The sequence below is a fragment of the Leguminivora glycinivorella genome, chromosome 5 (assembly GCF_023078275.1).
Source record: "Leguminivora glycinivorella isolate SPB_JAAS2020 chromosome 5, LegGlyc_1.1, whole genome shotgun sequence".
Lineage (NCBI taxonomy): Eukaryota > Metazoa > Arthropoda > Insecta > Lepidoptera > Tortricidae > Leguminivora > Leguminivora glycinivorella.
Genome location: NC_062975.1, coordinates 20410678 through 20438090, shown reverse-complemented (window position 1 = coordinate 20438090; position 27413 = coordinate 20410678). Strand labels below are relative to the sequence as shown.

Here is a 27413-nt window from a genome sequence, read left to right as displayed (position 1 = left end):
TGTCTACAGTCACAGTCCGTCTCTGGTTGTTTACGCTTGCTGCGCATAGTGACGTAGTCTTCCAGCTTCGACAGGTCCGGTTGCGACCCCGCGCCAGTTGGTGACCTCGTTACGCTCATGTTATGCGAATAATTGTCTTTTTTCGTACTAAAAGGTGATGATAAGAGGCACTTACAGTTTCCGGACCGCAAGCTTTCGTTGCAAAGTCACCCGTGCTGTTCTTGTTGGATATTTATAAACGTCGTATAGTACACTGAATTATTATTGAAAATGAACTTAAACGTTGTACTTATAGAGTGCAAAATTGATATACTTTAAATTTAAATAAATAAATATTATTTTTGCGACACGTCCACTCTCGATGCTCACTGGTCGGTTCTTTAAATTAAGATTATAATATAAATATAATTAATATATAACTATTCTTAAGAACTTGCCTACATGAATAAACTATATTTTTGAGTTTGAGTTTATTTATCGCAATGTACTATTTCACACATTTACACTTCGCGCAATGGTTCGGATGCGATTTCAGTTACATTGCGCGCTGTTGAGATTACATACAAATTCAGCGCACCAATGAGATACCGCAATAAAGGATCTTGTGTGCGAGTTCTCGCACCTTGTAAATGAGCCCTAAACAAGATACAAGACATTTATTCATAAAAAGTCGATGCTTAAACGTCAAAAAGTTACAATTCATTTTCATAAATTCATGGTTATATACATAGCTACATATTTTTACAAATAAATAGTGGTACAGCGTATTCTAAGTTCTAAGTCAACATTAATGTCAATTGTCAAACCTGAATAGATTAGGCGTAGAGTTTAGAGACCCGGGAGGCGATACGTAGTAGTATCTCCTTAGTAGTCTGTGACTAGGCGTAAGAGACCTGTTGAAGGACATAACAAGATAGTTTTTATGTCGTATGTCATCTGTAAGAGAATAAGATCGAGGGTGTAATTTAGAAAAATAATGAAACGCCTTTTAATTTCTGTACCTACCGTGTTCCCAAGCATATGCTGAAATATTTTTTTGCCATTAGACTTTATCCAGGCGCTATACATATAAATCCGCTTTCAAAAGCTACATAAATAAACCAGGCCCCGTAGCCGAATGGCATTTCTACGACGCGAAACGAAAACGAAACGATTCGTTTCGTGAGCGTTTGTGCATTCGGCTACGCACACACAAATATATGACTTACGCGCCACTATTTTTTTCATACTAAACTGAACTGTCACACCGTACTAAAATGTATTCTGTGCTGTTACCCCATACATTAGAATAACAGAGCCCTACTGTCAATAGTCATATATTTCTAGTCAGGCTTTACCTATATTATAGTTAATTATCTAATAATTATTACTTTAAAAAAAACTTGTATCTTCGTCTGTCTGTTTTTTTTTTTTTTTTTTTTTTTTTAATGAAAAGAAAATTGTAGTAAGTATGTATGGAATGCATATAGTCTTACTGCGTTTTAACTTTGAGGAGCAGCGTGAGATACGAGATTTTTTCAAAGTAGTGACGAAATACCTACTCCCCTCCTAAATGCGGGGAGGCTCTCGATGCCCCCGGTCTGAATCTACTCAAGACCGCCTAATTAAGGAACTACCATGTCAAGTTTCAGCCCATGATCAGATAGTACAGTGATATGCAATAGCATCCCTACTACTTTGAAAAATATAAGGAAAATTACTTGCCTCTCCCTTCTACCACTAGCACACACCGCACACACGCCAACGCAATGAAAATTTCTTTGAACGTGATTCACAGCACTCAACGAGTCAATAACAAAGGGTTTCTATCGCGTAGTTTTTATATATACAAGTGTTCTTACCTGCCTTGTAATAAGTAAAAAAATAAAATAAAAACTTTATTTCAGACAAAAAGTCCATACATCACTACATTTTAAAAACTTATTCTAATTAAGTTAATCTTAAAAATTAACATATGTAGGTACTGTACTGGACAAAAAGTGCCTTAGTAATAGCCACTTACACACTCAGTTATATGTGTAGGTGGCCACCACCGAATTAAGGGCAACACATTAATTTCAAGAACGGTACTTCCAATACCATAACATAACTAAAGTACAAAGTACCTATGCCTAACCACGTAGCAATTTTTGAATAAAAACAGCGGTTAGAAATCAATTTATTTATTTATTTATTTATTTATTTATTTATTTACAAAACATGTTAACAGCATAACAGTCGAAACTAAATCACTGCTAACTACATAGAATAAAACATACAACACAGCAACAGTAAATAACAACAAAAGATATCTAAACACAATTTATCTTACCTACATTTTAACTGTAGTAGGCCTTGCATCAATCCTCTCACAGAACTTCAGACACTCATCACGCACAACAACCTGTCTGCTTGCAAATAAGTCGCACTGAGGGGCTGATGCGAGGAACGCATTCAGGAGGACCAAGGAACGCACCAGAGGGGAATTCCTGCGCGCTACAGTACGTGAAGCCGGGACTGCCAGTAGGCAACGGTCGGGACCGTAACGGGGGTCGGACGTAATCATGCACTTCTCACTACTGCCTGTAGCGTCCTGCGTGGGGACCTCGGGAGGTCTGAAATCAATTCTGGTCTTTGAGGGGACGTACAGACGCACCATTTGCTCCACCAGTTCGGGGCAGTCCGACTCCCCACGCAGGACGCTACAGGCAGTAGTGAGAAGTGCATGATTACGTCTTACCTCCAGAGAGAGAAAACCCAGCACACCCAGCAAGAATTTGGTGGGATATAAAAACGGGTAGTACCCATACATTTTTTTATAAAGGGATCGTAAGAACACTTTTTGCACTCTCTCTAGAAGTAAGACGTAAGATGCTTCGTAAGGGTTCCAAACGACGAAGGCCGACTCGACTTTGCTTCTCACTAGTGAATTGTAAAGGATCTTTAATGTATCGGGGTCATTAAAATCCCTAGAATTCCTAATAATAAACCCCAACCTCTTATAACAGTCGCGCACCAATGAGGTAATGTGATCATGAAAGTTGAGGCTGGAGTCTAAGATTACGCCTAAATCTCGTATGGAATTGACACGAGTAATAGTCTCAGAATCCAGAAAATATTCACAGACAAGGGGATTACGAGCTCGGCTAAATGTAAGGACTGCACATTTTGATGAATTAAAAGTCAGCCTATTTTTTACACTCCATAAGTGAACTCGGTCTACGTCATCCTGGAGAGATAAACAGTCAGAGATGTTTTGCACGCCGTAAATAATTTTGAGGTCGTCAGCGTAAAGCAAACTTCTCGCAGACCTAAGAACAGATGGTAAATCGTTGACCATAATTCCAAAAAGCAATGGCCCAAGAATCGATCCCTGACTGACGCCAGATAGAGTCTGATAGGTCTTTGATACAAAGCATCCATGCTGTACGTACTGTAGCCTGTCACGCAAATAGCTAGCGAAAAAGCGGAGCAGCTGGGGGAAAATCCAATTTTACACAGCTTACTCAGTAACACATCGTTATCTACTCGGTCGAAGGCTTTTTTAAAGTCAAAATACAGCACATCTACCTGTATGCCTTTATCCAAATGATCTGAGATGGTGTCAGTCAGGGTTAATAAATTCGTTTCAACCGACCGGCGAGCCCTAAAGCCGTGCTGAGAGTCACAGAGAAAAGGCTTAATTTGCGGAGCTACTAGTCTATTTATGGTAGACTCATACAGCTTGGCTATCGAAGACAGGATGGCAATAGGTCGATGGTCCTCGACACGAGTTGAATTACTCACTTTCGGAATAGGTCGCACTCTCGTAACTTTCCATTGACTTGGATACTCCCCTAAAGTATAGGCTAAGTTAAATATGTGCACTAGAGGAGCAATGAGCCATTCCTTGCAACCTTTTAATACATAAGCCGGGAGGTTGTCCGGCCCCGGAGAGCTCTGAGGCTTTAAATGTTTAATTGACATTTCTATATCTAGTGGGGTAAACCGAGCAATATGGATATATTGAGAATCGTGACTGCGATCCTCATGAATAGCACTCCGATAGTCCAAACTAGGTTCATTAGGCAAGAATACAGACGAGAAAAAATCTGCAAAAGCTTGTGCCGCCTCCCTCCCCTGGTATTCCCTTCCATCATAGGTAACTTGCGCCTCAAAACCTCCTTTGGCTTTTAGACTACCGATATGTTGCCAGAAAGAGCGAGGATCTACCTTAAGTTTAGCTTGGATATTGCAAGTATATTTCTCATAGGCAACCGCGATACGTGCCTTTATGTCTGCTCTGAGCATGGAAAAAACGGAATATACGACTGTGTCACCATTACGCTTCCAGTCTCGATGCAAGTTAGTTTTCCTCTTAATGTCTCGGATAATGTCAGACGTAAACCAAATTGGGTAACGTTTGCTAGGTTTCTGCGATCTACTCTTCCTTGGTATACACTTATCGAAGACTTCATAAACTATTTCATAGAAATGTTCCACGGCAGAGTTTACATCGTGAGAGACAAGAACTTCACTCCAAGAGATCTCTGTGAACAATTGGTACAAGAGAACATAATCTCCCTTGGCAAAGTTCCAGTCACGACTAGTGTCCACGTTGCTAGGATCTACGTACCGAGGACCACGCTCACTTACATTAAGCGGGACAGAAATTTCGAGCGGAGGATGATACGCGTCTCTGCTAGGGACTAAACCTCCGTCCCCTATCTCTCCGACCTTCACTCCGACGGAATGACCTCGCACCAGCACCACGTCTAACATTCCTCCAAACGCATTTACCACATCATTCATCTCTGTCAAATTACACACTGAAACAAAGTAACAAAAATAACTTAAAACATTAACAGATGAATATTTCGGATTCAAATTTAAATCTCCTATAATTAACACTAAACCATTTAACGAGTCAATAACTGATTCCACTTTATTGAAAAAGCGCATGTAGACCTCATCAGGAGCATTGGGTGGAATGTATACGGCGCACACGTGGCAACTATTTTGGTGTAGTTGAAAAGAAGCCCACAAGTCTTCGCACTCCGCTGTTTCCAGATCTCGCCTACGCCGCATAGCAACACCTGGCCGCGCCGCCAGGAGCACTCCACCTCCACGTCCTTCCGAAGCACGGTCTCGTCTGAGCACACTCCAGCCATTTCCAACCAATTCGGAGTCCTCAACAGAGTTAGATAGCCATGTTTCAGTGACTACAACAATATCGCTATCGAGCCCGAGAGTGTTGTTTCTGAAACTTTTTAGCTTGGTATTAAGTCCCCTTACATTCTGGTATACCAAGCTTAGGGATGGTTTAGTGGTGCTAACTCTCTTGTGTTTGGTGGTTTTTAGAACCTGGCCTTCGAAATAACCAGGGCTTGACTCATTCTCAGGCCAGGCATCAGCCGCAAGACATTTGTCGTAGAAGGAGGCAGGGACACTTATTTTGAAGGACTTATAGTCTCCTTTAGACTTGAGCTCTTCTACAGTACAATTTGCATTTGGGCATAAGGTCTTCAGATACTCTCTGATATCGTCTGCTCCAGACGCCATATTCCATAAATGGATTTGTCTACGATGTTCAATTGCTCTAAGGGAAGTAACATTAGGGCCTCCTATGCAACGTATGGATGTTGAACGTCTCTCCGTTCGAGTATCGTTAGTGGAGTTGTGTTCCTTAACCACTTCCGGCCCATCGCCGGTCGGATGTTCTCGGAGGACCCCTGTCTTTGTCTGCGTTTCACTTACAATGTTATGGGGGGATGTCGCTTCCCGAGGAGGATTATCAGTATTACCACTAGAACTGCTATTTCTGACACGATGGTTATGGTTCTCGTTTTCTATCCTATTACTAACCTCTTGAGCGCTTGTCTGAACCGCCGAACACGTCGTAGTACCGGACTTTAGGACAGTATTGTATAGTGCAGGCAATGGCATAGCACCCGTGCCCGCGGGCACATTTTGAGATCGGATCATTTGCTCAACCTCCTGCAACCTATCACTGACTGCCTCTACTTTATTGGTGCAAACAGTAAGCGTAGTATGATACTGGTTCATAGCAGACAGTGTATCAGCTAGCCGCTCCGTCAATTGGGTGATTTGCTCTCGCAGTAACTGGACTTCCAAGCCAACAGAACCGTCCTTCTCAAGAGAAACATTAACCGGCGGCGACGGCCAGGTCGGACGGCTTCTAGGAGTCGGCAAAGTCGGTACGGACTGAACAGTAGTCGGGAACGACAGGATAGGCGCAGTAGTTGTAGTCACCAGGGGCGGCACCGAAGTTGCAGTCGATAGCGTAGGCGGCAATGTGTTTGTAGACTGGAATGTCGGCGAGGCCGTCACCGTTATCAGGGCAGCGGAGGCAGTCGTTGGAGACAATAGCGTAGGTGACGGACTTCGAGCCATTGAAGATGGCTTTCGTAGCGCCACATTTTTTATGCACGCCGGGGTACCAACTGGAGTATCGCAGTTGGGCCCACACCTTTGGCCGCACAAATGCACGCAGGACAAACCCAAGTGGCCTTCTCAGCCTCAGTGAGAATTTTATTGTTACAGTAATAGTGATACACCTTGCCGCATGACGTCACCATGCACTCCAGGTACTCTTCCCCTACCAGCAGCTCCTGTTGGCAGCCGTCGCAGAGCATACTATTATTTAAAGTTGAATCCATACTTATGCAGTAACTGTGAGTAGGCAATGCAACACAACTTAGCGAGGCGTAGCAGATCCACGTAGCGACCCGGCGTAGCAGAGTGGCGTAGCCCGTAGCACTGACGTAAGGAATCGCCGTAGCAGATGCAGTGACGTCACTCGCACAAGGTCCTGTCTTATTTCGCCGCGCCGAGAACCTGCCTCCGTGGCGCAGTTATACAAACCGCGGCTGCTGTCTCGCCAACTCGGGTTCGATCCTCACGGGACGCACAAAAAGGCAGATTGGTCTCAGCTCCCACAACCGGCGAAACCAGATGAAGACAACTATCCCGCTCTAGGACAGCCCACTGGGCGGAGTCAACACATAAAAACAGTTCAAGAAGAACAAGAAAACGGAAATTTAGCTCTCAACCAATCACAATTAAGTAAACCAATAAATTGTTTAAGGAATATTCGCAAAAAAACACGACCGCTCACAGCGGATGAGCGGACGAGACTGTCAATCTTATTTCCATTTATGTGCTTGAATTATTCTTCACCACACCAACAGGTAAAGGCTCTCTTGATACTTCAAAAAACGAATGACAAAGTTTCATTTTATCTACAAGAGTGCAAAAGTAATTTCATAGTCATTTTAACTTGATGTCCACGGGTATGGCTGGTAGAATAAATGTTTAAATGATGATTTTGACTCTTAAATGTTAATAAAAATTAATCAAGCTAAATTGTTTGATGTTTTGCAGTTAATGTTTTCCACGTGTTGGTGTGTGTGTGTGTGTGTGTGACAAATTTATATACCTAACCTACGTGCTTTGAAACCCCAGCAAAACAATTGGTATCTTTTATAACAGGATGCAAAGCCGAAAATAGATGATAGTCTAGTCCATTTAGATCATTTTTAGCTATATGGTAGCTTAGACAAATTTTAGTTTATTTATCGACCCAAGTAATCACTCCAATATTTTTTTTTTATGTTATTCAATTTTTAAATCACTGTCGTTTGTTCTGTCACTGTCTTCTAAAGAAAACTTTAGACACATATATTTCAAATCTATTTTATGGTATAAGATAGACATTTTACAATACTAAATAAAACCAAAACAACTTAATACAGTAACAAGAGTACGCTTATCGATTTAGTCTGAAATTTTGGAGTTTTCACCGAAAAGTTTACAAAAGAAACGACGAATCAAATTTTGTCCAAGACATTTATAGCTAAAGAATGTTCTAAATGGCCTAGACTATCGCCTACTTTCGGCTTTTCATCCGGTTGACGAACATCCTGTATTTTTAATTTTGTATTGTATATTCTTATGAAGTATTCATAAAGTAACAGTTTAAAGTTCGTGTTTTAACCCTTAGATTATGATAGATTTTGAAATGTGACGTCACGAACTTTAGGACCCCTCCCACCCCCATGTCACACATTGTCACACTTCGCCGACCCCCTCCCTCCCCCTTAACGTGTGACGTAATTTATGGATGATCCCTTACCGGGATTCAAATCTAGAAGCATTGGCTTAGCTTAGGTCGTCAAATCCTCATGGATGGAAACCTGCAGGTGCCAAAAATGAACTTATCGTTTTCAGAGCGAAAATGCGTTGACAACGAGGAATACAATGCTTGCACAAACGGTGGATGCAAAGCCCGCAACTGTTCCCAACTCGGCAAACCGATTCCTTGCGTGAGGCTCGACCCCAAATTCTGCCAGCGGGGATGTGTCTGCAGCGAGGGATACCTGAGGGACGAGGACGGCGTGTGTGTGAAAAAGAGTCAGTGTGAAGAAGGTAATTGTTTTATTTGCATGTTTTCATCAACCTGTCGATCTTACTCTTCGAAATATTTAAAGGCAAGGAAGGTGTAGGGGGCATTTTCGCGAGAAGAATCGCCAAATATATTTTTTCTAAGGTAGGTAAATTTTATGTTTTCCTACTCAGAATCACGAGCCTTTTCGATCTAGAACAAAAAATTGGACCCAAAATTTTCTATTAATTTTCTATTTGCATATATTATTTTCCACTTTGTTTGTAACCGCTGTACCACGCTGTACAAAGTAGGTATTACGAGTAGTAACAAAGTAGAAAATTTAAATTTGGGACGCTTTTTTTCACCTAGTAGGATGGAAAGGGCTCGTGATTCTGAGTAGGAAAAACATTAAATTTACCTTTTTTAGGGTTCCGTAGTCAACTAGGAACCCTTATAGTTTCGCCATGTCTGTCTGTCCGTCCGTCCGTCCGTCCGTCCGCGGATAATCTCAGTAACCGTAAGCACTAGAAAGCTGAAATTTGGTACCAATATGTATATCAATCACGCCAACAAAGTGCAAAAATAAAAAATGGAAAAAAATGTTTTATTAGGGTACCCCCCCTACATGTAAAGTGGGGGCTGATATTTTTTTTTATTCCAACCCCAACGTGTGATATATTGTTGGATAGGTATTCAAAAATGAATAAGGGTTTACTAAGATCGATTTTTGATAATATTTATATTTTCGGAAATAATCGCTCCTAAAGGAAAAAAAAGTGCGTCCCCCCCCCTCTAACTTTTGAACCATATGTTTAAAAAATATGAAAAAAATCACAAAAGTAGAACTTTATAAAGACTTTCTAGGAAAATTGTTTTGAACTTGATAGGTTCAGTAGTTTTTGAGAAAAATACGAAAAACTACGGAACCCTACACTGAGCGTGGCCCGACACGCTCTTGGCCGGTTTTTTTAATTAGCCTGTTGTAGTGTCCCACTGCTGGGCAAAGGCCTCCCCTCGCTTCTTCCACTCAACCCTGTCATGTGCGTAACTCTGCCGGCTTGGATAGAATGCGTTCAAGTCATCCCGCCATCTCTTTTTTGGTCTGCCTGAACCCCGGCCTGCACCCTCTACGGTGTTCCGTGGGTCCCACTCGGTAACCATTTTACTAAACTCGAGTAAATTTACCTATTTAATAAAAAAAGTTTTGAAATCTTTTTTCGAGAAAATGCCCGTAAGTCAAGTCGACATGAAGGCTTCCCTTTGACTGGCCATTTGAATAGGGTAACTAGGTGTTTCCCCAGAAATTATAACATTACTGCATCACATGAAGCATGCGGGATTAGCATGAAGGTAATAGTGAAGTATAGGTCCTGTCATACCGGACTCAGTGCGGTGGCAAGGGCTTTGGTAGGCCCTAGCCAATTGGTTCAGTTGCCTTTGATTCATATCGAAGGCAGAACCTAATTATTATGTCTCCAACTTATCGTAGTAGTTGGCTAATCTTAGTTATCTTATATTCGAAACTTGTCCCAAGACTGCAAAATCTGCAAAAAAAATACTTATTTTCCAAGCGAAATACTATGTTTACTTTATAATGGTAATCTAACTCATTAATGACCGGTTATCACGACATGGCTGTCATACAATGACCTCGGGGAACTTCGCACGCTCTTAGGGGCATTCCCTAGAAAAACAGCAGAAAAGCTAAAACTAACTCTATGCCAAGGGCATACGGTCTTATTAAGCACGCAATTTATTCTCAGTTATTTTGCAACACTTTGTTTTTTTTTTAGTCTATAATAAAATTGTACAAGGAAATTACATCAACAGTCGAATACTGACCGTTGTACTTGTGCATCATGGACAGATACCTTTTATTTTTAGTTATTGCTGGATTTGGTATTTGTGGGGCTAATCCTTTAGATAAGGGGGACAACGATGAAACAGGTAAGAATTAAAAATATAAATAGCTATAATGAATAAATCTTAAATGCGCAAATGCGCCTAAACTTTACAACAAACCCTATCTACTTAGTAATAAATTTTGTGTTTCATTCGGTGTGCCTTGAAACTCTCGCAACGCTTAAAATTCCACGTTTTAAACCAGTTCAATATTGGAATCTTTCGCTTGCTCGGGTAGGTGTTATTAATATTGGCACGTGCGGTGAAAAAAACAACTTTGCCCCCTTTTAAAGCAAAAAACTATTTCTTCCAGCTATATAGTGCAGTGGCAACGAAGTGTTCTCTTCATGCACCAACGGGGGCTGTGATGCCCGCAACTGTAGTCAGCTTGGGAAGCCCGTACCCTGTGTTAAGTTGCGAGCAGACAGCTGCATCAAGGGATGTCTGTGCAAACCGGGATATTTGAGAGCGGCAAGCGGAAAGTGTGTGGAAGAGGCAGAATGTCATAAGGGTAAGTTTCAATTGTAGTCAGCTTGGGAAGCCAGTACCCTGTGTCAAGTTGCGAGCAGACAGCTGCATCAAGGGATGTGTGTGCAAACCGGGATATTTGAGGGCGGCGAGCGGAAAGTGTGTGGAAGAGGCAGAATGTCATAAGGGTAAGTTTCAATTGTAGTCAGCTTGGGAAGCCAGTACCCTGTGTCAAGTTGCGAGCAGACAGCTGCATCAAGGGATGTGTGTGCAAACCGGGATATTTGAGAGCGGCAAGCGGAAAGTGTGTGGAAGAGGCAGAATGTCAAAGGGTAAGTTTCCATTGTAGTCAGCTTGGGAAGCCAGCAGCCTGTGTCAAGTAGCGAGCTGACAGCTGCATCAAGGGATGCGGGATGCAAGCGGCGAACGGAAAGTGTGTGGAAGAGGCAGAATGTCATAAGGGTAAGTTGCCATTGTAGTCAGCTTGGGAAGCCAGTACCCTGTGTTAAGTTGCGAGCAGACAGCTGCATCAAGGGATGTGTGTGCAAACCGGGATATTTGAGGGCGGTGAGCGGAAAGTGTGTGGAAGAGGCAGAATGTCATAAGGGTAAGTTTCAATTGTAGTCAGCTTGGGAAGCCAGTACCCTGTGTTAAGTTGCGAGCAGACAGCTGCATCAAGGGATGTGTGTGCAAACCGGGATATTTGAGGGCGGCGAGCGGAAAGTGTGTGGAAGAGGCAGAATGTCATAAGGGTAAGTTTCAATTGTAGTCAGCTTGGGAAGCCAGTACCCTGTGTTAAGTTGCGAGCAGACAGCTGCATCAAGGGATGTGTGTGCAAACCGGGATATTTGAGGGCGGCGAGCGGAAAGTGTGTGAAAGAGGCAGAATGTCATAAGGGTAAGTTTCAATTGTAGTCAGCTTGGGAAGCCCGTAGCTTGTGTCAAGTTGCGAGCTGACAGCTGCAAGCGGGGATATTTGAGGGCGGCGAGCAGGAAGTGTGTGGAGGAGGTAGAATGTCATAAGGGTAAGTTTCAATTGTAGTCAGCTTGGGAATTCAGTACCCTGTGTCAAGTTGCGAGCTGTCAGCTGCATCAAGGGATGTGTGTGCAAACCGGGATATTTGAGGGCGGCGAGCAGGAAGTGTGTGGAGGAAGTAGAATGTCAGAAACGTAAGTTGAAACTGCAGTCACCTTGGAAAGCCAGTACCCTGTGTCAAGTTGCGAACTTATAGCTGCATGTGTGCAAACCGGGATATTTGAGGGCGGTGAGTGGGAACTCGTGAAGTGTGTAGAGGAGACTGAATGGATGTGTCTATAACGCGGGTTTAATGAGAGTATTTTCCATTCTCTGAGAAATCGTTCGTTAACAACATCCAGACGCTCTCAATTGCTCAATCATCTGTAAAAGAAATTATGTCATGATACAATCAAATTTTTCCATGAGGCGTCTGGTTAGGAGGGTTGGTGAAAACCACTTTTGCTGCCGTAGAATACGACTTTCGGATTCAATTGTGGTGTGGGTTCAGCCTGTTACTGCAATATCAGATTTTTTTGCTATAAGTGGCTCTGTAACCTGAGTCTTCAGACGTGAGTGAGACGTGAGATTATGACATTTGTATGTGTATGTATAATTATAGTTCTATTTTGTCTCCCAGAACGCTGTACGGGCCCTCACGAGTACTACTCATGCGGCGGCGCGTGCGACAACGTCTGTGCAACGTTACACGAACAAAGTCAGAACAACTGCCCTATAAGGAACATTAGGTGTAACGATATGTGTTACTGCGAGGAAGGGTATGCAAGAGACGGGAACGGCATATGTGTTCCTATAGAATCTTGTCAACAATAGCTACCTACATTCACATCTGCTCAATATTACACGAACAAAGTCAGAACATCTGCCCTATAAGGAACATTAGCTGTAACGATGTGTGTTACTGTGTATGCAAGAGACGGGAAGGCATATGTGTTCCTATAGAATTATGTCAACAATAACTACCTAGATTCATGTCTGCTCAACGTTACACGAACGGAGCCAGAAGAATTGGCCTATATAAGGAACATTCTGGTGTACCTAACGAAGTGTGTTACTGCAAGAAAGGGTATGCATAAAGGTAGATATGAGAAGATGGGAAAGGCATATGTGTTCCTAATATATTTAATTTTTTAAGTAAAATAAAATATCATACCTGTCTAGTGTGTGTGACCACAGTTTAACCTATAATTCCTCCAAATAGGTACCTACGACAAGTGACAAAGTTTCGAATAAAATAAATGAATACCGAAAAACAATTAAAATAAGTTTCCAATGAATACAATTACAGGAAGAGTATAATAAGGTCAAGTAGGGAACAGTGGCTCAAGTCGCTTAATACTGTACCTGTACCTACTGTAGCACTCTCATAGTCACGTGCCATTAGATAAACATTGTCCGTCCTATTGTGTGACAGTGTTTTATTCACAATGAATGTTTGCTTAGGTACTACTCCGCTCTCTCGAACACAATTATTAAAAACCGGCCAAGAGCGTGTCGGGCCACGCTCAGTGTAGGGTTCCGTAGTTTTCCGTATTTTTCTCAAAAACTACTGAACCTATCAAGTTCAAAACAATTTTCCTAGGAAGTCCTTATAAAGTTCTACTTTTGTGATTTTTTTCATATTTTTTAAACATATGGTTCAAAAGTTAGAGGGGGGGGGACGCACTTTTTTTTCCTTTAGGAGCGATTATTTCCGAAAATATTAATATTATCAAAAAACAATCTTAGTAAACCCTTATTCATTTTTAAATACCTATCCAACAATATATCACACGTTGGGGTTGGAATGAAAAAAAATATCAGCCCCAACTTTACATGTAGGGGGGGTACCCTAATAAAACATTTTTTTCCATTTTTTATTTTTGCACTTTGTTGGCGTGATTAATATACATATTAATACCAAATTTCAGCTTTCTAGTGCTAACGGTTACTGAGATTATCCGCGGACGGACGGACGGACGGACGGACAGACAGACATGGCGAAACTATAAGGGTTCCTAGTTGACTACGGAACCCTAAAAAAAGAATAAAAAGAATCTATTACTAAGCACGAACCTGAGAAATAACATCCTTTGTTGCCACAGCTGTACAAATAATGTCTAAATTATTAATAAAGGCGGAAAGCCAGTTCGGTCAGAGAAGACTCAGCGGCTGAGCAAGATGGCGAAATCATTAGCGTTGTTAGCTGTCGTTATCATATCTGTGGGAATCTCAGCGGCTGCGGCCCAGAGCACAGGTAAATAAAAACATGTTATATTTTATATAAAATAATTGGATTTGTTGGTTAATTAAAAAATTACGGTTTAGTACCGTTTCGTAAGTATATTGTTTTACTTATTAGCGCATCTCTGGTGGAAAGTTATCCTAAAGGGCCAGTAACGCGCATGTGGAGGCTCTAGAGTGGCAGGCGTCATAGGCTCCTTGACTACGTATCACCAGGCGGATCGTACCCGTATTTACCATGAAATTTATGTTTCAATTACTTCCCTTCATCGAATTTATGATTTTTATCAGTTTTAATTTTATCAAAAAAATGGAAAATTGTTATACTTTTGCTAAACATCAACGCTATAATTTTTTTTGCCGCCTAATTCCTCATAAGTTGATACCAGAGACGATTTTTAAATTTTAGGATTTTTTTTTTCATAGTACTTTTTCATACAAATTTGGCGGTCGAAAAAACGCATTTTGCAGAAATATATTTTACTATATTTTTAGTATGTCAAAAAGACACACATAAAGAACTAAAAAAACCAAACTTCGGTTCTGTGGGAATTATTATGACCCCTCCCATACAAATGCTCGTACAACTCCTCTACTATTATACATAATACCCTGTAGGGTCATGTTGTTGCTATGTAACCATTGTACCTAGTGTAAGATCTGTACACCAACATGAGAGCAAGAAATAGTTATTTGTTATACAAGGGGGCAAAGTTGTATTTTAACGCCGAGTGTGGAATTGAAAAACGAGCAAGTGAAAGGATTCTATAGTTGAACCACGAGCGAAGCGACTGGTTCGAGAATAGAATCCTGAACTTGCGAGTTTTTTAACACACGAGAAGTAAAATAAATTTGCACCCGAGTGTAACACAAAACTTTTCCCCTCACTATAGCGAGGAAACTACAACGCAAAAAATGCGTTTATCACTGCTTCCAGTAGTTCCACAGGTGGTAAATCATCTTTATTACTAGATTCACCTACTTTTATCAATTTTAAAGCAGTTAATTTTACTTTATTCAAGGTCAAATTACTTTACCCACTAGTGGATAAAATGCGTTTTTACCCGCTGGTATTAAAGGACAAAACACGTGTTTCCGAGCTAGTGAGGGGAAAAAATCTATTCTATTCTATCTTTAAGTGATCTCGGGCTCCAAATCCAAAGCTATGGGGACGTTGGCACTGGGAGAAAGCCAGCCTGCCAGGCTGTCGTGAATTAACACACGTTTGTAATATTCCCCTTACCTCCCATGTTGCACAATGTACTATTAACTTTTTTTAACTCTATGTACATACTTAAATAGCCACGTCCTTAGGTATCAAAATTATGGTAGTCTGTTCGGAAGAGAACAGTATAAGGACGACTCAGTAATAATTCTTCTAACAAATTCGCAAACTTCTAACAAAACGCTCTGCGCAAGCGAGTGCAGAGGGTACATGCGGAACCGGATGATGCCGGTCGCGTCAGTACGCGCCGCGCTGCGTGACGCTGCCAAGGTCGCGCGCGGCGCGTGCGAGAGAGCCAAATACCGATCGCGGGAGATTAACTGCTGAGTCGTCCTTATAGGTACTGTGGAAGAGTCGTGAAATGTATGGGGTCCCATACATTTCACTACTCTTCTATGATGATAAAATTACGTTAGGTATTTAATTAGGTAGCTATTGAAAAAAATACAATTGTCCAAACACGCCAAAAAATAATTACTATTTATACCGATAAACTTACTACACCACTAAAATTAGAACCGAAATCTCATTATAACTGTAACCTCGACATCCGTTCTGAAATGGCGAGAGCGGAGGCCTAACGTTGCTGGTTCATGAGTAGGGTTGCAAATAGAAAAAAAAACCAAGTGATTTTTTTTCAGAATTGTGAAAAAAACATGAAAAACGTCTATAATCTAACGTATATGTAATAGCATCATGGTTTTTTTCAAATTTGTTTTTTTTAGATGAACAAATAATACGATAATAACGGTTTTTCGTGAGTTGTAACGTTTCAATAAAAATAACTTACATTTTAATTCGATAGACATTCATATTTCGTATACAAACGTTTATAGGGGAATCCCCGATGCGGCGTGAAGCGCGGTGGTGTTGCCAACAGCAAATAGCGATAAGTACCAACTACAGATTTCGTAAATGTTAGTTTGGTTTTATAAAACCAGAAATTAACATAAATTCTATTGAGATTTAGTACTTTAGAAAAAAGACATATTCCAGAAAAAAACTGTTTTTTATTTCACGGTTTTTTTTTCATATTTTTTTTTTCAAGCCAGAAAAAACCGTTTTTTGCAACCCTATTCAAGGGCTATATTGTTTATACAGCTTAGCAAAAAACAGTAGAAACGGAACTATTTTTTTTTTATCATAGCAACACTTAATCGTTCTCATATAAAAGTATCAAAAATATCAAAATAGTTGCCACATGCAAAACGATTTACATAGACGGAGGCGCCCCTATTATTTTCTACTGTTATTTGCCATTTTCCAAGCTGTATCTTGTTGAAACAGATGTTTAATTCCACGTCGCTATTTGCTATTCAGATTTGTGTTTGATCAGGTTTCTAAAAAACAATGCCAAATTTTTTTTTTCAGTTAAAACTTTAACAATAGACAGGGTATTTACTTAGATTGAATAGACATTAGTAACGTTGTAGGTATTTACTATTCAGATTTGTGTTTGATCAGGTTTCTAAAAAACAATGCCAAATTTTATTTTTCAGTTAAAACTTTAACAATAGACAGGGTATTTACTTAGATTGAATAGACATTAGTAACGTTGTAGGTATTTACAAGAATTTTAGCTTCTCGTAAATTCATCTTAATCTATTCTCATTATACCTACATGTAATGTAAGTATTTTGTATAGACATACAAAACTCCGTAGGTGCTATCCTCCATCCTATTTACTGTATGTACGGACCCATTTACACGGTGTGAGAACTCGCATGCGATTAAAAAAAACATTGCCTACAGGCTTTAGCGGTTACATTGTATTTACAATCGATTCAGCCAGAACCACCGACCTAACCTATAATGCCGCATTGTTAGTATTGAAACTCGCATGCGAGATTTCGTGCCGTCTAACTAAATCAGCCCTAAATTGTTGAACAGATTTATACTTTTCTTCTGCACCACAGAATGCAACCAACCGATCCTTTTTAGAGTTGCTGAGGTACCCTGCTTGGTCACAAAATAAATATTTAATTTTTTTTTTTTTTTTCACAACGCTAATCCCACTTCGATTGAGGTATGTGACGTGCGATGTGGTGGTGACCGCGCATTTGCTTTATCACGGCTGAAGATCCTCGGTGACCCTGAGGGCAAATCGTCGAAACCATTTTCTATCAGGGTACTTCTCTTTCGGTCTTCCTTATTCGTGCCCTCTGGTATAAATAATATGGTAGAATGCACCTTGATCGTAGCTTATTCACACATTTCATTCGTTAGGTGTACCTAACTACTTTCTACCCCAAGTTAGCAGACTATGATCCTCCTTACGTTATCCCAGCATTTTGCCACAGCTCTTGGGAGTCAGAGGTCAGCTTTGACAACTTATAGTTAGGTTAAATACCTAGTTAACACACCATAATCCATGTATTCCAGCATGCGGTGTCGACGAAACAAAAGACTACTGCCCAGCTGACTGCGCCTCCGACTCTTGCCCAAAGGGCCCGAAGACCGTGGCTTGCGCTCGCCCGAATGTCTGTCCCCCGCCCCAGTGCAAGTGCAGATTCAACCATCGTCGTGCTGAGAATGGAACTTGCATACCTACACGCGAATGCCGTGAGTATTCTTCGCTGTTTTGTGCTTCTATTCTACGACTTTTTCCCATCATGCTGTTGAAGGCAAAAGGAACAGGGAATCCAAAATTCCAAATACGAAATCTATCAATATTAGAGGAAATCCTTAAACTAAAAGATGAATGATGAATAGCCCCAAGTTTGAAGTGTCTTTACATGTATAGTCACTCTGTTTATAAGAATAGCCAAGAATGTCTCGATCAAACGCCTATTTCACGGCATTGCCCCTGCCTGCTAAGCCGCGGTCCCGGGGTCGAATCCCGGTAAGGGCATTTATTTGTGTGATGAACACAGATATTTGTTCCTGAGTCATGGATTCCGATTACCACAACACAAGCCTTCTTGAGCTTACCGTGGGACTCAGTCAATATGTGTAAGAATGTCCTATAATATTTATTTATTTTTCTTCAGACCGCTGTTCTTAATCGATTTAAGGCCCCATCTAAATAAATAAATAAATAAATATTGGGGACACCTTACACAGATCAACTTAGCCCCAAACTAAGCAAAGCTTGTACTATGGCTGCTAAGCGACGATATACATACTTAAATAGATAAATATACATACTTATATACATAGAAAACATCCATGACCCAGGAACAAATATCTGTGCTCATCACACGAATAAATGCCCTTACCGGGATTCGAACCCGGGACCGCGGCTTAGCAGGCAGGGTCATTACCAACTAAGCCAGACCGGTCGTCTAACCTAACTCTCATCTAACCACTCAAGTGCTTCATAAGCTTTCACTGACTAATGTAACATAAATATGACATCTGATAACTACAGTCTTCAGATACCAAAAACAATTGGCAAGATTTATATTACCCTTAACTGTGTCCACAGCCCCATTCAAATGTGACCAGGCCAACGAAGAATACGACCCCTGCCCGCCGCTCTGTCCAAACGGCTCCTGCAGCCAGGCGACGCCGTCAGGAGACTGTCCTCCAATCTTCGGAAACATTGGCATCGTGCTGGAATGTAACCCGAGCTGCCGCTGCAAGAAGGGCTACTTCTGGAACGAGGACAAAGTTTGCGTGCCTTACAATCAATGCCGTACGTTGACTCGTTTTACTTTTACCTTTTTACAAGCAGATACGTCAGCAATCGATGCTTAGAATAAATAAAAGTTGAAAGTACTGCCTTGGATGAGACTTGAACTTCACGGGCTCATATATATGTATTTCAGCGCTCTGCCAACTAAGACACCAAGATTTCAACCAAGCCAGCGAAATTTTCCACCATATTGGTCATTGGAACAGCTCTTTAAGGATACTTTTCCCATTTTAAACTTGTTCTAATCTAACTTATTAACATTAAATTGTGGAATTCATTATATTCGGAGTGTCCTTAATTAATCAAACAGGACAAGCTTCTAACCACTGACTGGACACTTTAGACTAGGTACTTAGTCCGGAAAATGCACTTCTGGGAGCTGATTGAGTAAGCTCAAGAAGGCTTGTGTTGTGGGTACTCAGACAACGATATATTATAATATACAAATACTTATATACATAGAAAACATCTATGTCTCAGAAACAAATATCTGTGCTCATCACACAAATAAATGCCCTTACCGGGATTCGAACCCGGGAACGTGGCTTAGCAGGCAGGGTCACTACATATTATCTTCTGCTACTTAGAATGTCTGCTTTCATATCAACTGAATTTTAATAACAATAAGTACCTTATTGTCTTTGTCCCTTAACTGTATCTTCATTTTAAAATCCAGAAAATACACTTAAGTACAAACTCTTATTTTGTTTGCAGCTGGCAAAAGCGACTCCAATGCTTCGGAATAAAGAATGAAAGTACTTCAAGGTATTTAGGTGATTAAGTAATTACCTAAGAAAGTAGATATATTTACTATAAATAAATCGAAATATGAGAACGAAATAAGTTTATTTTCATTTCTTATTCATGTAATCAATAATCATCGGCATCACTCATCTGGAAAAATAATAATCAAGGTCTTATTGAAGTAATTATTGCTAATATACAAAAGGTAGATATTTAACTATCTTAAAAATCTCTAGATTGAGTTTTACCAGGAAAGTCGGGAATCCAAAATTTAAAAAAATACACAGATTGACATGAGTCCCTCTGCAAGCTCAAGAAGGCTTGTGTTGTAGGTACTCGGACAACAATATATGTAATAAGTAAATACATTCTTAATTTCTAACTACACGAAAAAGATCCATGACTCAGGAACAAATATCTGTGGTCATCACACAAATAAATGCCATTATACGAACGACTTAGCAGGCAAGGAACGACTTAGCACTATCAACTAAGGCAGGCTGATCATCAAGAATCAAATAATCTTACCACACTCCTCATATCTCACGCACCACGTCCCCTTCCTGTAATAACCGCTATCGCATACGCATTTGAAGGAGCAGTCGTCAGATATCGCACACATGTACTGAATGTTCCGGTTCTCGCATGTTCTAGGAGGCGGGCACGGCGGCACGCAACGGAGACTCTCGTGATTGTCCTTGCATGACGCTCCTGAAAATCAATAATAATATACTACGCACAATTGACTACATGCAAGAAATTGCAAGATTTTTACAATAAACTTGAGTAGCTTAATGTGCTCTGCCTACCCCTTTATGGAATACAGGCGTGATTGTATGTATGTATGTTTTACAGTAGGTACATATCATATGGCACTATATTACCGCACTATGCAACTATGTCAGAAATTGAAATGACCATGTGTACTGTACCACACATTGTACATACGATACACGTGCGAATAAGTAATTTGCAACTCTCTACGTTCGTGTTTTAATTTATCGCCACTCGTTTCGAATTTCTTAAGATATAAAATTAAGATTATAATATAAATATAATTAATATATAACTATTCTTAAGAACTTGCCTACATGAATAAACTATATTTTTGAGTTTGAGTTTATTTATCGCAATGTACTATTTCACACATTTACACTTCGCGCAATGGTTCGGATGCGATTTCAGTTACATTGCGCGCTGTTGAGATTACATACAAATTCAGCGCACCAATGAGATACCGCAATAAAGGATCTTGTGTGCGAGTTCTCGCACCTTGTAAATGAGCCCTAAACAAGATACAAGACATTTATTCATAAAAAGTCGATGCTTAAACGTCAAAAAGTTACAATTCATTTTCATAAATTCATGGTTATATACATAGCTACATATTTTTACAAATAAATAGTGGTACAGCGTATTCTAAGTTCTAAGTCAACATTAATGTCAATTGTCAAACCTGAATAGATTAGGCGTAGAGTTTAGAGACCCGGGAGGCGATACGTAGTAGTATCTCCTTAGTAGTCTGTGACTAGGCGTAAGAGACCTGTTGAAGGACATAACAAGATAGTTTTTATGTCGTATGTCATCTGTAAGAGAATGAGATCGAGGGTGTAATTTAGAAAAATAATGAAACGCCTTTTAATTTCTGTATGCCACCACCGAATTAAGGGCAACACATATTAATTTCAAGAACGGTACTTCCAATACCATAACATAACTAAAGTACAAAGTACCTATGCCTAACCTAGATTTAGTATAGCCTTAGTCCGTTTTCACATTATACGATCCGATATCGGACGTCGGTAGGAATTCAGTAGAAAAATCCAAGATGGCGCCTCTATGTATGGGATATCGGCATAGATATAAGAAGTATTTAATGTCATTGGATATCGGTCCTACATCCGATATCGGATTAGATAATGTGTAAACGCACTTATAGTTAAGCAACAGGCAAAGGGCAAGCACCCATATCTCTAGCATGATTTATTCTAATCATAGCCTCCCCATATTTAACCATTTTCAGCTGCCGTTCTCACACAAGTAGACACATTTGCGTACATCAAACTAACGAAGAGGTATGGCCACAGAATATGATATTACCACATATTACGCACACAACAATGCGGCCTACCCAGTACCCAGTCAGGCATTAAACTTTAAATTTGTAGTTTAACCAAACGTCTATGGGTCCTTTGTGTAACACAGGCAGGCCTGTCCCACTCTAGGCTTGTGTCGTTCACGAACTATGAACTGTTAGGAATAAAATCCCATCAATGACCGAAATGAACTGAATCTTTCCGTGGTCTGTGAATCGGTATTTGCTCATTTAGTTCAGTATAGGATCGGCGAGCGCGAGCGGTTTGGATCGAGAACGAATGTGTGACTGCGCCGACCGAGAGCGAGAGCTACTTAGCAGAGCAACAAAAAAGTCAAGTTTTCATATTAAACTTCGGTTACTTACAATACAACCTTTCGGCCCGGAATGTTACTATCTGTAGACTATTCGTATCATATTGACACTATTCGGTTCCATTCGTTCTGATCTTTCTGACCGCAGTGGTCGCTGGTCTGGCTGAACTAAATGAGCAAAAGACCTAAAAGAGCGAACTTTAAAAAATTATGGTAGTCTGTTCGGAAGAGAACAGTATAAGGACGACTCAGTAATAATTCTTCTAACAAATTCGCAAACTTCTAACAAAACGCTCTGCGCAAGCGAGGTGCAGAGGGTACATGCGGAACCGGATGATGCCAGTCGCGTCAGTACGCGCCGCGCTGCGTGACGCTGCCAAGGTCGCGCGCGGCGCGTGCGAGAGTGCCAAATACCGATCGCGGGAGATTAACTGCTGAGTCGTCCTTATAGGTACTGTGGAAGAGTCGTGAAATGTATGGGGTCCCATACATTTCACTACTCTTCTATGATGATAAAATTACGTTAGGTATTTAATTAGGTAGCTATTGAAAAAAATACAATTGTCCAAACACGCCAAAAAATAATTACTATTTATACCGATAAACTTACTACACCACTAAAATTAGAACCGAAATCTCATTATAACTGTAACCTCGACTTCCGTTCTGAAATGGCGAGAGCGGAGGCCTAACGTTGCTGGTTCATGAGTAGGGTTGCAAATAGAAAAAAAAACCAAGTGATTTTTTTTCAGAATTGTGAAAAAAACATGAAAAACGTCTATAATCTAACGTATATGTAATAGCATCATGGTTTTTTTCAAATTTGTTTTTTTTTAGATGAACAAATAATACGATAATAACGGTTTTTCGTGAGTTGTAACGTTTCAATAAAAATAACTTACATTTTAATTCGATAGACATTCATATTTCGTATACAAACGTTTATAGGGGAATCCCCGATGCGGCGTGAAGCGCGGTGGTGTTGCCAACAGCAAATAGCGATAAGTACCAACTACAGATTTCGTAAATGTTAGTTTGGTTTTATAAAACCAGAAATTAACATAAATTCTATTGAGATTTAGTACTTTAGAAAAAAGACATATTCCAGAAAAAAACTGTTTTTTATTTCACGGTTTTTTTTTTCATATTTTTTTTTTCAAGCCAGAAAAAACCGTTTTTTGCAACCCTATTCAAGGGCTATATTGTTTATACAGCTTAGCAAAAAACAGTAGAAACGGAACTATTTTTTTTTTATCATAGCAACACTTAATCGTTCTCATATAAAAGTATCAAAAATATCAAAATAGTTGCCACATGCAAAACGATTTACATAGACGGAGGCGCCCCTATTATTTTCTACTGTTATTTGCCATTTTCCAAGCTGTATCTTGTTGAAACAGATGTTTAATTCCACGTCGCTATTTGCTATTCAGATTTGTGTTTGATCAGGTTTCTAAAAAACAATGCCAATTTTTTTTTTTCAGTTAAAACTTTAACAATAGACAGGGTATTTACTTAGATTGAATAGACATTAGTAACGTTGTAGGTATTTACTATTCAGATTTGTGTTTGATCAGGTTTCTAAAAAACAATGCCAAATTTTATTTTTCAGTTAAAACTTTAACAATAGACAGGGTATTTACTTAGATTGAATAGACATTAGTAACGTTGTAGGTATTTACAAGAATTTTAGCTTCTCGTAAATTCATCTTAATCTATTCTCATTATACCTACATGTAATGTAAGTATTTTGTATAGACATACAAAACTCCGTAGGTGCTATCCTCCATCCTATTTAATGTATGTACGGACCCATTTACACGGTGTGAGAACTCGCATGCGATTAAAAAAAACATTGCCTACAGGCTTTAGCGGTTACATTGTATTTACAATCGATTCAGCCAGAACCACCGACCTAACCTATAATGCCGCATTGTTAGTATTGAAACTCGCATGCGAGATTTCGTGCCGTCTAACTAAATCAGCCCTAAATTGTTGAACAGATTTATACTTTTCTTCTGCACCACAGAATGCAACCAACCGATCCTTTTTAGAGTTGCTGAGGTACCCTGCTTGGTCACAAAATAAATATTTCATTTTTTTTTTTTTTTTTCACAACGCTAATCCCACTTCGATTGAGGTATGTGACGTGCGATGTGGTGGTGACCGCGCATTTGCTTTATCACGGCTGAAGATCCTCGGTGACCCTGAGGGCAAATCGTCGAAACCATTTTCTATCAGGGTACTTCTCTTTCGGTCTTCCTTATTCGTGCCCTCTGGTATAAATAATATGGTAGAATGCACCTTGATCGTAGCTTATTCACACATTTCATTCGTTAGGTGTACCTAACTACTTTCTACCCCAAGTTAGCAGACTATGATCCTCCTTACGTTATCCCAGCATTTTGCCACAGCTCATGGGAGTCAGAGGTCAGCTTTGACAACTTATAGTTAGGTTAAATACCTAGTTAACACACCATAATCCATGTATTCCAGCATGCGGTGTCGACGAAACAAAAGACTACTGCCCAGCTGACTGCGCCTCCGACTCTTGCCCAAAGGGCCCGAAGACCGTGGCTTGCGCTCGCCCGAATGTCTGTCCCCCGCCCCAGTGCAAGTGCAGATTCAACCATCGTCGTGCTGAGAATGGAACTTGCATACCTACACGCGAATGCCGTGAGTATTCTTCGCTGTTTTGTGCTTCTATTCTACGACTTTTTCCCATCATGCTGTTGAAGGCAAAAGGAACAGGGAATCCAAAATTCCAAATACGAAATCTATCAATATTAGAGGAAATCCTTAAACTAAAAGATGAATGATGAATAGCCCCAAGTTTGAAGTGTCTTTACATGTATAGTCACTCTGTTTATAAGAATAGCCAAGAATGGCTCGATCAAACGCCTATTTCACGGCATTGCCCCTGCCTGCTAAGCCGCGGTCCCGGGTTCGAATCCCGGTAAGGGCATTTATTTGTGTGATGAACACAGATATTTGTTCCTGAGTCATGGATTCCGATTACCACAACACAAGCCTTCTTGAGCTTACCGTGGGACTCAGTCAATATGTGTAAGAATGTCCTATAATATTTATTTATTTTTCTTCAGACCGCTGTTCTTAATCGATTTAAGGCCCCATCTAAATAAATAAATAAATAAATATTGGGGACACCTTACACAGATCAACTTAGCCCCAAACTAAGCAAAGCTTGTACTATGGCTGCTAAGCGACGATATACATACTTAAATAGATAAATATACATACTTATATACATAGAAAACATCCATGACCCAGGAACAAATATCTGTGCTCATCACACGAATAAATGCCCTTACCGGGATTCGAACCCGGGACCGCGGCTTAGCAGGCAGGGTCATTACCAACTAAGCCAGACCGGTCGTCTAACCTAACTCTCATCTAACCACTCAAGTGCTTCATAAGCTTTCACTGACTAATGTAACATAAATATGACATCTGATAACTACAGTCTTCAGATACCAAAAACAATTGGCAAGATTTATATTACCCTTAACTGTGTCCACAGCCCCATTCAAATGTGACCAGGCCAACGAAGAATACGACCCCTGCCCGCCGCTCTGTCCAAACGGCTCCTGCAGCCAGGCGACGCCGTCAGGAGACTGTCCTCCAATCTTCGGAAACATTGGCATCGTGCTGGAATGTAACCCGAGCTGCCGCTGCAAGAAGGGCTACTTCTGGAACGAGGACAAAGTTTGCGTGCCTTACAATCAATGCCGTACGTTGACTCGTTTTACTTTTACCTTTTTACAAGCAGATACGTCAGCAATCGATGCTTAGAATAAATAAAAGTTGAAAGTACTGCCTTGGATGAGACTTGAACTTCACGGGCTCATATATATGTATTTCAGCGCTCTGCCAACTAAGACACCAAGATTTCAACCAAGCCAGCGAAATTTTCCACCATATTGGTCATTGGAACAGCTCTTTAAGGATACTTTTCCCATTTTAAACTTGTTCTAATCTAACTTATTAACATTAAATTGTGGAATTCATTATATTCGGAGTGTCCTTAATTAATCAAACAGGACAAGCTTCTAACCACTGACTGGACACTTTAGACTAGGTACTTAGTCCGGAAAATGCACTTCTGGGAGCTGATTGAGTAAGCTCAAGAAGGCTTGTGTTGTGGGTACTCAGACAACGATATATTATAATATACAAATACTTATATACATAGAAAACATCTATGTCTCAGAAACAAATATCTGTGCTCATCACACAAATAAATGCCCTTACCGGGATTCGAACCCGGGAACGTGGCTTAGCAGGCAGGGTCACTACATATTATCTTCTGCTACTTAGAATGTCTGCTTTCATATCAACTGAATTTTAATAACAATAAGTACCTTATTGTCTTTGTCCCTTAACTGTATCTTCATTTTAAAATCCAGAAAATACACTTAAGTACAAACTCTTATTTTGTTTGCAGCTGGCAAAAGCGACTCCAATGCTTCGGAATAAAGAATGAAAGTACTTCAAGGTATTTAGGTGATTAAGTAATTACCTAAGAAAGTAGATATATTTACTATAAATAAATCGAAATATGAGAACGAAATAAGTTTATTTTCATTTCTTATTCATGTAATCAATAATCATCGGCATCACTCATCTGGAAAAATAATAATCAAGGTCTTATTGAAGTAATTATTGCTAATATACAAAAGGTAGATATTTAACTATCTTAAAAATCTCTAGATTGAGTTTTACCAGGAAAGTCGGGAATCCAAAATTTAAAAAAATACACAGATTGACATGAGTCCCTCTGCAAGCTCAAGAAGGCTTGTGTTGTAGGTACTCGGACAACAATATATGTAATAAGTAAATACATTCTTAATTTCTAACTACACGAAAAAGATCCATGACTCAGGAACAAATATCTGTGGTCATCACACAAATAAATGCCATTATACGAACGACTTAGCAGGCAAGGAACGACTTAGCACTATCAACTAAGGCAGGCTGATCATCAAGAATCAAATAATCTTACCACACTCCTCATATCTCACGCACCACGTCCCCTTCCTGTAATAACCGCTATCGCATACGCATTTGAAGGAGCAGTCGTCAGATATCGCACACATGTACTGAATGTTCCGGTTCTCGCATGTTCTAGGAGGCGGGCACGGCGGCACGCAACGGAGACTCTCGTGATTGTCCTTGCATGACGCTCCTGAAAATCAATAATAATATACTACGCACAATTTTATTGACTACATGCAAGAAATTGCAAGATTTTTACAATAAACTTGAGTAGCTTAATGTGCTCTGCCTACCCCTTTATGGAATACAGGCGTGATTGTATGTATGTATGTTTTACAGTAGGTACATATCATATGGCACTATATTACCGCACTATGCAACTATGTCAG

At 40.1% G+C, this 27413-nt stretch overlaps 2 protein-coding genes and 1 long non-coding RNA gene across 4 annotated transcripts; all 3 read left to right on the top strand.

Moving 5' to 3' along the window:
- Positions 1-10186: 10186 nt before the first annotated feature.
- LOC125226307 lies at positions 10187-12927 on the top strand. Of its 2 annotated transcripts, XR_007177066.1 has the most exons (3): positions 10187-10312; positions 10581-10778; positions 12390-12927. It is a non-coding gene; the product is annotated as an uncharacterized LOC125226307 (long non-coding RNA). The 2 variants fall into 2 exon arrangements; XR_007177067.1 differs by lacking the exons at positions 10187-10312; positions 10581-10778 and adding an exon at positions 10785-11487.
- An 822-nt stretch (positions 12928-13749) lies between these two features.
- LOC125226306 (inducible metalloproteinase inhibitor protein-like) lies at positions 13750-19695 on the top strand. The gene is made up of 4 exons (XM_048130246.1): positions 13750-14006; positions 17601-17780; positions 18646-18855; positions 19570-19695. Exons 1-4 carry the CDS (start codon positions 13931-13933, stop codon positions 19599-19601), a joined length of 498 nt encoding a protein of 165 aa, XP_047986203.1. The 5' UTR covers positions 13750-13930; the 3' UTR covers positions 19602-19695.
- Positions 19696-22344: 2649 nt separating this feature from the next.
- Positions 22345-26599, top strand: LOC125225969 (late cornified envelope-like proline-rich protein 1). Its single transcript, XM_048129782.1, has 4 exons — positions 22345-22389; positions 24477-24684; positions 25550-25759; positions 26474-26599. The coding sequence occupies exons 1-4, from the start codon at positions 22345-22347 to the stop codon at positions 26503-26505; spliced, it is 495 nt and encodes a 164-aa protein (XP_047985739.1). The 3' UTR covers positions 26506-26599.
- The last annotated feature ends 814 nt before the right edge of the window (positions 26600-27413 follow it).